This window comes from Kogia breviceps, chromosome 7 (genome assembly GCF_026419965.1).
Source record: "Kogia breviceps isolate mKogBre1 chromosome 7, mKogBre1 haplotype 1, whole genome shotgun sequence".
NCBI lineage: Eukaryota > Metazoa > Chordata > Mammalia > Artiodactyla > Physeteridae > Kogia > Kogia breviceps.
Window position 1 is genome coordinate 112,733,438 of NC_081316.1, and position 12,060 is coordinate 112,745,497.

At 47.3% G+C, this 12,060-nt stretch overlaps 1 protein-coding gene across 13 annotated transcripts in view; it reads left to right on the top strand.

Annotated features, from left to right (window-relative positions):
- PKNOX2 (PBX/knotted 1 homeobox 2) overlaps nt 1-12,060 on the top strand; it is a 262,542-nt gene that overhangs the window by 219,076 nt on the left and 31,406 nt on the right. For all 13 annotated transcript variants that reach the window (XR_010841494.1, XR_010841492.1, XR_010841493.1 and 10 more), the window contains 2 exons: nt 2-173; nt 11,594-11,782. Coding sequence is in view for 10 of the 13 variants with exons in the window: in XM_059070703.2 (XP_058926686.1) it covers nt 2-173; nt 11,594-11,782 (361 nt within the window). In the remaining 3 variants the exon portion in view is untranslated. The remainder of the gene's footprint in view (nt 1; nt 174-11,593; nt 11,783-12,060) is intronic.

Consider the following 12,060-nt stretch of genomic DNA (forward strand, 5'->3'; position numbering starts at 1 on the left):
GGCACCCTCTTTTCCCGCTCCTGACGCTGCTGTTTGAGAAATGTGAACAGGCCACCCAGGGCTCTGAGTGCATCACCTCCGCCAGCTTTGATGTGGACATCGAGAACTTTGTCCACCAGCAGGAACAGGAGCACAAACCCTTCTTCAGCGATGACCCAGAACTGGACAATCTGGTAAAGACCCTCCAACCCCCGCCCCGGCTAGGGTCTTCCTACCTTCTGATCCCCTCCAGATGCCCTAGAAGCCATCCCTTCATTCATGCATTCAACAAAGAAATGTACAGGCCCCCTGTGGGCAGGCACTAGGTGTACCCTTCCAGCGTCTGAGATCCTTAAACCAAGAGTTGCATGCAAAGGTGTTGCTGCCAAAGCTCTCCCCTCCTCTGCTGCTGCAACACCAGCATCACCTACAACCCCCTTGCAGTGCAGACAGGAGGAAAGGAGGGTCATAGCGCCCAGAATGTCTGGTGTGACTGTTCCAAGAGCTAGAGTCCTGGCACGCTGGTAACTCTGTCTTGGGCTGCCCAGAGGGGAGCTGATGCACGTGCTACGGTGTGGAGGCTGAGGATGACAGGCACAGTCGAGCAGATCAGTGCGTAGGAAGACCGGAAACATAGTCACCCTGAGAAGATCAGCAGATGCCCTGCCCATTTAGGGGGACGCAGTAGATCAGGCTCCCAAACCTAGCCTGTCATCCACATCATCACTACAGCTTTAAAAAGTACACGGTCCTGGGGCCCACCACCTGGAAACCGTGATTCACTAAGTTTGGTGGGACCCGTGAAGGTACATTTTTAAAGGTTTCCCAGACAGCTGCAATCTTCAATAAGGCTTGGTAACCACTAGATTAGATGATACCTGAGATTCTCATCCAGCCCTGGGAATCCTGTTGAGAAAGAGAGCTGTAGAGAGGCTGCTCTGTTTGTTCATCATGACAGCGGTCATCCTGGGATTATTAACCACAATTCTCGATTTTTCTGTGGGTGGCTTACCCAGATGATGCACCGTGAATTTGGAAACTCTGGAAAACTCTCTTCCACAAATTGATTGATTATAGCACTGACCTCTTGCAGTCAGAGTTTAGTTAGTACCCACTCCCAAAAGGGAAACAGAATTAGAAAAGCAAATGTGACTCCAAAAAGGAAGGAAGAAAAACACACATACACAGTGCACCGGCAGAACAGATTTAAATGACTTGGGTATTATTCTGTGTTGTGAATTATCCACCGCACTGCTTTTCTTTTTTCTTTTTTTTGTGGTCCGCGGGCCTCTCACTGTCATGGCCTCTCCCGTTGCGGAGCACAGGCTCCGGATGCACAGGCTCAGTGGCCATGGCTCACGGGCCCAGCCGCTCCGCGGCACATGGGATCTCCCCGGACCGGGGCACGAACCTGCATCCCCAGCATCGGCAGGCGTGCTCTCAACCACTGTGCCACCAGGGAAGCCCACTGCTTTTCTCAAGAGTTGATTATGCTACCTTATGGAGGCCAGAAGAGCTACCAGGAGAGCCCCCCAGCCTGGCCTGGAAATCTGTGAAGTGTTATGATGTATTTAGAGGACAGAGGATAAGCACCTAACCAGGGTCAAGAGCATTAGTGCAGGTTTCTGGGAGCCGCAAATCCACCTCTGCTTGCGCCTGGCCCTCCCTGTCCCCTGGCTGAGATCGAGCAGACATCCTTCCTGGGAGCCCAGACCACTGTCTCTCAGGTCTCCTAGGAGAGCTGTCCCCGTGCAGGTTCTTCAGTTGGTCCAACAGTAAGTGCAGGCTGGCCTGGCCCTGCCCTGCTGTTCGGTGGCTCAGAATCTCAGAACCGCAATTGTGAATCGGGTCTTTAGAAGCTACACCCGCAGCAGCCCTGGAACCAGGAAGTGAGGCAGCCGTTTCTGCAGGAGCTGGAATGGCCACTCCTCTCCCTTGACCCCAGAAGAAACTGAGGCCTAAATTGGTAGGAAATACCTAAAATAGGCTGAGAAATATGAAAGAATTTAAACCTTCAGAGGTAGGAGTCCTAGGGAAACAAACCTCACAGACCTTGCCCACTACCACCTGCCAGGTGAGCTATAGAAGACCCCCGAGGACACCCTCTCATTCTAGCACAGCCTGGAAAATACCAGAAAGTGTGGCCGCCTCCCTGTTCTCCCCTGGCTCACACTACCTGGGTCTCTCAGAGTTCTGTTCGCTCAAACATTCAGATTTCTTCATTAATCCAACAAAACTTGGTTAGCGCCTGCTGCGTGCCACGCCTGACCTAGGCACCCGGATGTTGTAGGAGCTGCCCCGATGGCCCCAGACACCCGGTGCTCCCTGGGCCGCTATCTCAGGGGACTGGGCTGGGAGTGGTCCACTGGTGGAGCAGGCCTTGGACAGCCCACCTCCTCCTGTGGACCTGATTTACCCAGAGCAGTTAACCACAGTCAATGACTGATGGATGGGTCGATTATTTAAATGGAGACCAATGAAGGAGCCAAGGACCTCGGCTCAGCTACACAGCTCGCCCTCTGGGTGACTTTGGCGACAGCTCCTTTGAAGCTCGGTTTCCTCGTCTATAGAGCCGATACGCCCGTCTCCTGTGACAGTCGTAAAATATTCACGAGCTGGCTTGTGGAACTAAACGCGTGGCATCCAAAGGCGGTATCACTAAAGCCAGGCCTTCCAGCCACCTCACCTCACCTCCAGGCCATCAGAGAGACTGTGTGGCCGGAAGCCCTGAAACTTTACCGGGGAGGTGGGGGGGAGGGTGTCAGGCAGCGCCCTTTGCCACCGCACTTGTAGTCCTGTGTCGAGGGGAGAGAGGAAGAGGCCGACCACGGGAGCCATCATTAGAACAAGAATCGTGCAGCCGGCACAGCCGAGATGCACATAATTAGAAATTAGAAAAAGGTCAGATCACGTCATTATCAGCTCAATCAGCTGCCGAGTGCCACAGCCAGTTAATTTGGCATCTGTGTTTTTTACAACCCCACACACGTAGCCCAACGGACTGTAACTCTTTATCCGGACAGATATACTGCGCAGCGGAGCAGGGACATAAAATGAGACCCCAAGCAAATGAGCTGAGATAATTGAGAGATTTATTTTTTATATATATGTGTGTCAGAGTGGCTCTCCTTTGCCCTTGAATGTTGACTTTCACAGATGGGATTGTCAGGAGGACGCTAGGATCCCCCGAACTCTGTCCCACGCTGGGCGCTCGGGTCCTGCCTCCTCCCCAGCTCCCTCCAGGCCCACCACGGGCACGCGGGTCCTCCCCCTCCATCTGGTCCCCTCCTCTCGTCCAAGCAAATCTTTGTGTCTACCTGCCCCGCTCCACGGTCTCCCAGACGAGTTCCCATGGGCACTGCTTACTAAGCTCTGCCAGAGCTGCTCAGAGGCCAGAGAGGTTCCCAGAGTACAGGTTTCTGAGGGGACCTCCGTTCCCGGTTAGCCAGCTGCCCGAAAAGAAACTTCGAATCACAAAACGCTGGTGGGGAAACCACGAGCGTGGAAAGCAGCACACCCATTTTATAGATGGGGACACTGGAGTCTGGAGAAGGGCAGTGGCTTGTCAGCATCCAGGTCTGCTGGCTCCTTGCACGCCACCACCCACCTCTCTGCTTCCCGGGGGGTAACAGAGGCCTCATTTATACAGAGTACCACCAGCATCTCTCCCCGCGGTGCCCGTGCTCTCTGACCCTCTCCACCTCCCCGTTTCAGTGCCACGCGGGTGGCTTTCCACCCTCATGGTGGCTAAGCTGGAATGCTCCCCCGGGGACACCCTCACTCCGATTCCCACACCCACCCGGCGCTCACCAAGGCCTCTGGCACCTGGCCCTCGGATCCCCTGCTTGGGCCCAGCAGCCTCTGACTGGCAGTTGGTTCAGTCTGTAAAATTTGCAAGTTCCCCAAACCCCTTTGAAAGGCAAAAGCTTTTTGCTTTGTAAAATCTGATTTACGGGCCCTCAGTGCAGGGCCAAGGTTTTATATATTATGCAAGATTTCAAACCGAAGCTGTAAAACGTACGGTTTCAGTTTCATGCATGGAATTTTTTTATGTGTAACTTTTTTAACACTTATGGGGCACGTTTTAATGAGACCCTGGTGTGGCTTCAGGGACAGATTATAGCTGCCTGACCGCAAAGCCAGCTCCAAAATGGGGCCCCCCCCAGGCCCCTGGGCCCACTCTGAAGAGGCAGGGCCAGAGGCCAGAGGCTGTGAATAAGGAGGCCAGGCAGGGCGGCCCCCTTTCAGAGAGCCATTCCCTTCAGCCTGCCGCCACACTCTCTTTGCCTCGATGGGAGCAGAAAAATCCCACAAGACACCAGAACAGGGAAAGGAAATAATAATCAAAGCCAGTAATTATTGACATTTATAGTGCACTTACTGGGTGCCAGGTGCCGTTTTGAACACCTCACCTGTATTACCTTATTTAATCCTCTTCTCAGACCCACAGGGCACAGATTATTATTATCCCTGTTTTAAGATGAAGAGATTGAGACACGAGGTGAAATCACCAGCTCAAGACCACACAGCACATACGCGGGTCAAATACAGGCGTGGAGTCCGGGCCCACACTCAGCAGTGACGCAGCCCTAGAGCCAATCTTTTCTTAGTGCTTCCTCTGCGTTTGTCTTTAGTTGTTTTCTGGCCAGATCTCATTTCGTCCTCAGTACAATTCTGAGGGGGTTGCTGTCGCTGTCCTATTTTACAGATGAGGACACCGAAGCGCAGAGATCACGTGAATTGTCCAGAGCGTCCCAGTAAGTGGAGGACCCCAGACCTGGCCTCCAAAACCCGCTGTTCTCTAGCACCCAGCTCTGCTATTTAATTCTCACCATAGCCCTATTGAGAGGGTTATCATTATACCCATTTTACAGAAGGGGGAATCCAAGACTGAGAACCCTATAGTCAATAAGTTACAGAGCTGGGATTTGCACCAGGTGGGTGTAACTCCTGAAGCCCACCTCTTTCCCCTGAACCACAATGCTTCTCCGAACTCTGGGGACGTGGGAAGGGAAGTGCCACATTGTGACTTGAAAGCATTTGACTTGTCCTGCGTGGTGGCCTCCCTAAGGAGTCTTCAGGCTCTGGACCTCACCTTTCTTCCATGTCCCAGGCCTTGTTCCAGTGACCCCACCCTTCCAACTACTCAGGCCAGGTCCGGCTGGTCTGGTCTGGTCTGGAAAAATTCCTGAATAGATTTTAGCTTTGGCTGCCCTAGTGACATGCAGGGAACGTCAGAGCACTTCAAGGAATGTGTGTTTCCCAATTTCTTCATCCGTAAATGAGGGAGAATATTCCAGCTTCCCAAATTGCAGGAGAGGGTAAACGGAATCTGCCCTCCAGGGCAAAGCTACCTCCCTCCCTAATTGCTGCCTGGAATCTCGCTGGTTACCTAATCTCTGAGCCTTGATCTCCTCAGCTCTAGCAGAGTGATAACAGTGCCTGTGTGTCCTCACGTTTCTGAGACTCAAATGAGGTAATGGAGAGAGAAGCATTTTGCAAATTGTAAAGTGCTACGTATATAAATGTTTTGAAAGGCGAGGACTTTACTATCAAATGAAGAGGCCGCAATCCTACAAGAGAGGCCACTTTTCAGAAAAGTACTTGATGGTGGGGGGGAGGGGCGTGTTGGCGTTAAGAATCCACATGTAACACACAGCTCCTGTGTGCCCAGGACATATGTGTACATGATCTTATTCAGTGTTCACCACACCTCTGCAGTGTAAGTATTACCTATCTGCTTACATTTTACAGATGAAGTTAAATGACTTGTCCAAAATACCCAGGCAGAAAATAGTAAATTCAGGATATCGTGCCATGTGACTTCCCAGAAAATGAGAGGCCCCGGTCCTGCAGGCTTTCCTGAGACCTGTGGGGCTCGTGCGCTGTGATATGAGACTGAAATGCAAGGGTGCATCTCGTTTTGCTTTTGTGAAGCCCTCTGCTCAGAAGAAGAGGGCTGTTTTTTTATTTTGAAAGAGAAGGGAGGCAGAGAAGCTGAAAGATGAAGCAAAACTGGGAGAAAAGGAATGAAGGATCCACTCATCACATTTGATGACGATATTAAATTAGATGGAATTGTTATTGCACTAGAAGATTTAGAATAACTTTTTACACGACACTGATCACTTAGGAAACATAGTTTAATATGTCAGAGCTTTATTCTGATTTAGAGGCAAAAACCCCAAATTGCATAAAAGTAAGATAGAGGGTGATTTACTAAACAGAAATATAGAAGAAAAACCTGAGGATGATTATTCTTCCACTATCTGAAAATGGAACAGCAATAGAAAAGCCAACAGGATATTAGAAATCATTAAAAGAGGTTGCAAAAGTTTATATGCATTTGGTTCCCTGTGGTTTATAAAGCACTTTCACATTATTATGTCTTTCAGCCGTTATCAAATCTTATGAGACAGGGATGAGGAAAACTGAGGCTCAGGGAAGTCGTGGTGGAATTAGCCCAATGTCACCCAGTTTGTAAACAGTAGGTCTGGACTCAAATCCAAGCCGTCTGATGGTAAATCCCACAGGCTTTGCGCCAGGCCAGGCAGCTACCCCACGTTAACGGCATTGCCCAATTTCTCCTCTAATACTGCATAGGTCCTACATATTCATTGCCTTGGAATACCATTGTGATTTACTCTGCGTTCTTAAATCTTTAAACCAAGTCTATTACCTCATAAAAAAGTAATCCTTCACCTGTGCTTTATTAGACCAAAATGTAGGTCCACTTTTGGCCACCGTGCACCAAATCTGATTTCAACACATTGCACGCGTATTTCATTTGAGCAAAGCTATTTTGGGTAGATTATACTTCTTATTTTGTTCTGCTTAATTGTATTTTCCGATTCTTTTTACCTAATAAGGATTTATTGGCTATAAATAGATAGGTGCACTTTTCTGTGTGTATGGATGTGTATGTGTGTGTATTCACGAGAAGATTTTAGAATGAATAAATAAAATGTTGATTGAAAATGAAGGATAGTCCAGTAAAGGAAAGCTCGGAGAAAGGAAGAAGAAATGAAGGGAAGGAAGGAAGGAAGGGAGGGAAAAAGAAGAAAGGTTTAAGGAATTAAGATTATTTTGTCTGGGGAAGACAAAGCTAACTGGGCAACTTATTTAAGTCAAAGGTCTTGTCCAGTGTTTGACATATAATGAGACTCGGTATTCGTTGAATGTATAACATTAAATTAAGGGAGCTTGTATTGATGGAAGCCCTGGATGTTCTTGGTGCCTAGAGAGGGCTGAGTCAGCACTGTATATTAAGGCAGGAGAGATTGCAGTAAATCTTTGGAAGAACTCAGCAGATTGAGAGAACATAGAGATGGTGTGAGGCGATAAGAGAGCCTCAGAAGAGAAGATGCAGCCATGTGTCCGGGAGGGTTTGGACCATCCGTTCACCTAGAGACTGGCCTAGATCATCTCACGTGGTCCCTTCCAGGACCATCAGAAGTCCCTGTAACGTTCAGAGAATCAGAAAACAGAAGGCACCTGACAGTCCAACCCCCTCTTTTTACACACAGGGAAACACGGTGAGGTACTCTGGTTCCTGCGGGCCAGGCCAGAGCAGCCGAATGCAGGAACATTGCCAGGGAGGGTTCTGGAAATCCTAAACTTTAGTTTCCCCAAGGCTGTTTGGTTTTCCTGGACGCCCATACTTCCTGTCGCTAAGCCACTTTCTCCCTAAACCATGCATCCTATCAACTGCCACTTCCTCTGTGTAAATCCTGAGACCCCCTAGTTGCCGGTGAAGCAACACAGGCAGCCTGGCTTCGTGTCCCAGCTCTGTCACCTACCGACTGCGTGACATTAAGCAAGTAAACTTCTGCCTCTGGCCTTCATTGCCGTCAACTGTAAAATATGGGCAATAATGGTACCTACTTGCAGAGGTGGTTATGTGGAACAAGTCAGGCATGAGACGGGTTTAACACAGTCCCTGAGATGTAGGAAGAATAAGAAATGTTGGGTATTGTTATCCATCAATCAGTCAATGAGTATTTATTAAACACCATATACTGTCAAGTAGAAAATGTAGGCAAGAGCAAATAATTTATTCAGTGCCCGACTCCATCTTTTGGTCCAAATAATCTGGACTGAAGTCACTCTTCTCCTCTTTGCCTGGGACGGCACAGTCTCCTTTAGTCTCAGCGCCACAGACGGGGCATCCCCTGAGGACAAGACCCTGTGACTGAGCCCTGCTTGAAAACACACAATTGTTGGTTTCTCTCTTTGAGTGACACTTAGTCTAATTCAGTACTCAGAGCCTTTAATTAGTCAAGCACAATCCCTACCCATCAGACAATCCAAATGCCAACCTGGGGGCTCCTCAGTTGCTCCCCTCTTGAAATGCAGCTGAAGCTCAGAGAGGGTGTGGCCCTGGCTTCTAGCCACGCAGCTCGACACACCTGATAGGATTCTCTGGGAGAGATGCCCATCCTTGTTTTCCAGGGCATCAAAATGCTGGCCAAAAGCTAAGAGGGATGCCTATATATTGCTTATGTCAACATAAATGGTCTCCAAGGCGAGCCCCACTTTTTTTTTTTTTTTTACTTTGTGTTTTGATAGAACTGTAGATTCGCATGCAGTTGTAAGAATTAATACAGAGAAGGTCCTGATCCCCTTCTTGCATGACTAGAGTACAATTTGACAACCAGGAAAATGACAATGGTATGATCCACCAACCTTATTCAGATTTCACCAGTTTTACATGCAGCCGTGTGTGTGTGTGTGTGTGTGTGTGTGTGTGTGTGTGTGTTCTGTGCCATTTTATCGTATGTGTAGATTCATGGAAACACTATGGTAGTCAAGATACAGGGCAGTTCCTCCCTCTCTCCCCCACCACATCCCTTGGCAACCACTAATCTGTTCTCCATCTCTAAAATTTAGTCATTTCAAGAATGTTATATAAATGGCATCATACAGTATGTAACCTTCTGAGACTGGCTTTTTCTTTTCTGCTCAGCATAATTCCCTTTAAATCCATCCAAGTAATTGAGTGTATCAGTAGTTTGTTCCTTTTTATTGCCTAGTACTATTTCGTGATATGGATGTACCATAGTTTCTTTATCCATTCACCTGTTGACATGTATTTTGGTTGTTTCCAGTTTGGGGCTATTAGAATAAGGTTGTTTGGAATATTCACATACCGGTTTTGGGTGAGCAGATGTTTTTATTTTTCTGGGATAAATGCCCAAGAGTGCAATTGCTGAGCTGGATGGTATATTCAGTTTCATAAGAAACTGTTCTGCTGTTTTTCAGAGTGGCTGGACCATTTTTCATACCCACCAGCAACATATGAGTGGTCCCGTTTCTAATTCCTTGCCAGCATTTGGTGTTACCTCTATTTTTAATGTTAACCATTTTGATAGGTGCGTAGTGATACCTCATTGTGGTTTTAATTTGCATTTCCCTGATGGCTAATGACATTGAACATCTTTTCATGTGCTTATTTGCCATGTATATATACTCTTCAGTGAAATGTCTGATGTTGTCTTTTGCCCAAGTTCTAATTGGATTGCTTGTTATTTCACTGGCTAGTTTTGAGACCTCTTTATATATTCTAGACATAAGTCGTTTGTCAGATATGTGGTTTGCAGATTTTTTCTCCCAGTCTGTAGTTTATCTTTTCATCTTCTTCACAGGGTCTTTTGAAGAGCAAACATTTTACATTTTGATGAGGTCCAATTCATCAAGTTTTCCTTTTCTGGGTCATGTTTTTGGTGTCAAGTCTAAGACCTCTTTGCCTAGCCCTAGGTCCTGATGATTTTCTCCTGGTTTGTTTTGTTTTTTTTTTTTCTAAAAATTTTATAGTTATATGTCTTACATTTCAGTCTTTGATCCATTTGAGTTAATTTTTGTATAAGACGTTAGATTTAAATCAAGGTTCACTGTTTTGCTTGTGGATATCCAATTGCTCCAACACCTTTTTTGAAAAGCAATTTGGCCATATTTATCATGAGCCAAAAGTATGTCCATAGCTTTTTTTCTGTCACTTCTGGGGCCTTTTCCTAAGGAAATAATGCAGAAACACGAATAAGCTATAAGGTTGGAAGATAAGTCACTATAACGTTTTTAAAATAAAATTTAAAAATTGGAATTAACCTAAATGCCCAACCATAAGGAATTGGCCAAGTGTGGCACACACATGGAATGATATGCAGCAATTTAAAATGTATTTACTCAATAACTTTCACCCATTCGACAAATATTTACTCAATATCCACTTGTGTTAGTAACGAGGATAATGGGGTGAGCAAATTAGCCACCACCCCTCTCTTCTAGAAGCTTGCAGTCTAGAAGGGAGAATAGAGGAAACATTCCTGCCACTTAGAAAAATACGTTTGGTAAACTAAGGGGAAAAACAGGAAGCAAAATGGTACATACAAAGTGATTGAGGCTATGTGGAAATACACGCACGCGAAAAAGAACAAAAAAATCGTCATTCTTTTTAGGGTGATTAGGTCAAGGGCAGTCTTTTTCATCCTCTGTTTTCCATACCTTCCATACCACCTTCTTTTTATAATAATAACAACGATAAAGGGAAAAGCCTCGACTGAGAAATAGCTTCTTGCCTTGGAAAGGTTAGGAACGTCCACTTGAAGAGGCGGCAGACACACGTACCAAAGGGTACGGAAAAGGCCACAGCAGACAGTTGGGTGTCCCAGCACCCAGCTAAGTCATGTTGGATGATGCAGTCAGTCAACATGTATTTTTTTTTTTTTTTTTGGGGAAAGAAAATAAAAATTGTACTTTTTATTAAAGTCACAATTTACAACAACATGCTGGAGTTGCATGTTGCAGTCTAGTATCTGACTTCTGGCTAAGAATGCTCATCTTAGCAAAAGGTAGCCTTTCACTTTGAGTGTCTGAGGAAAAGCAGGTAAAAGCAACTGGGTCAACTAACGTTTGAAGCGAAGGGCTTAGACCAAATGCCATGTCAAGTTTACACTGACCACCAGAGTAGCTGAGAATCTTTTATGGAAAACAGGAGAAGCAGTGACCCAAGCAAGTTAAAGCAGTTCTAAACCAGAAGTCAACATGTATTAATGGGGTGTCTGCTAGGTGACTGACGTCACATGAGGTACTCAGAATACGTGTTTAAGAATAGCCAGTCCCTGACCTCTTGGGGCTCTTGCAAAGAGCTCTGATCTCGGTCTTCCTCGTGCCTGTTCAAGGCCTCACACCTTGCAGCTCACGCCTTCCCTCAGATGCTCCTTTCCACAAAACTGTACAGTTGTCAGGGAGCACGTCATGGTCCCCATTTGTCAGACAGTGAGGCACAGAGAGCTTAAGCACTTGGCCGAGGCCACACAGACTGTATGGCCGGCAGGGGGCTTGAGACCTGGCCTTCTAACCTCTAAGGACAGTGCTGTTCTCAGAATACCACACCTACCTCAAGAACAGCTGTGATTAACAGTGAACTCAAAGCCAGGAAACGATCGGCAGCTACCCACAAGGAGAATTTAAATCCAGCGGGTGGAAAGCGTATGTCCCTAGGGCGAGCATCGGCTCCTCTCTGTCCGTGTGCTTGAGACTTGGGGTGGGGGGTGGTCAAGGCAGTGAGGGGGCTGGGATCCAGACACCTGGGCTCACCTCTCCTCCCCCTCCACAGATGGTGAAGGCAATCCAGGTCCTCAGAATCCACCTGCTGGAGCTGGAGAAAGTCAATGAACTCTGCAAGGACTTTTGTAACCGTTACATCACCTGCCTCAAAACCAAGATGCACAGTGATAACCTGCTCAGGAATGACCTCGGGGGGCCCTACTCCCCCAACCAGCCCTCCATAAACCTTCACTCACAGGTAACACACAGGGCTGGGTCCTGTCTCCTAGCCAGGCTCCTAAGCGAGGTGTCAGAATGTCTGAAGGTCCCGTGGAGACCTAGGAAAATGGTTTAGACTCACTGTATCCTTTCATCCTCTGATCCACTCCTCCTGCTATTTTCAGCAGCTCAGTCCCTTTTTCACTCAGAGTTCAGCATGCCAGGGCATCAGTATTCCCTAGAAGATGACCAGATCTGAGAGGGACAATGTCCAAAGTGATTCCTGGCTTCCTGGTCCAAGATATCCCCAAAAATGAG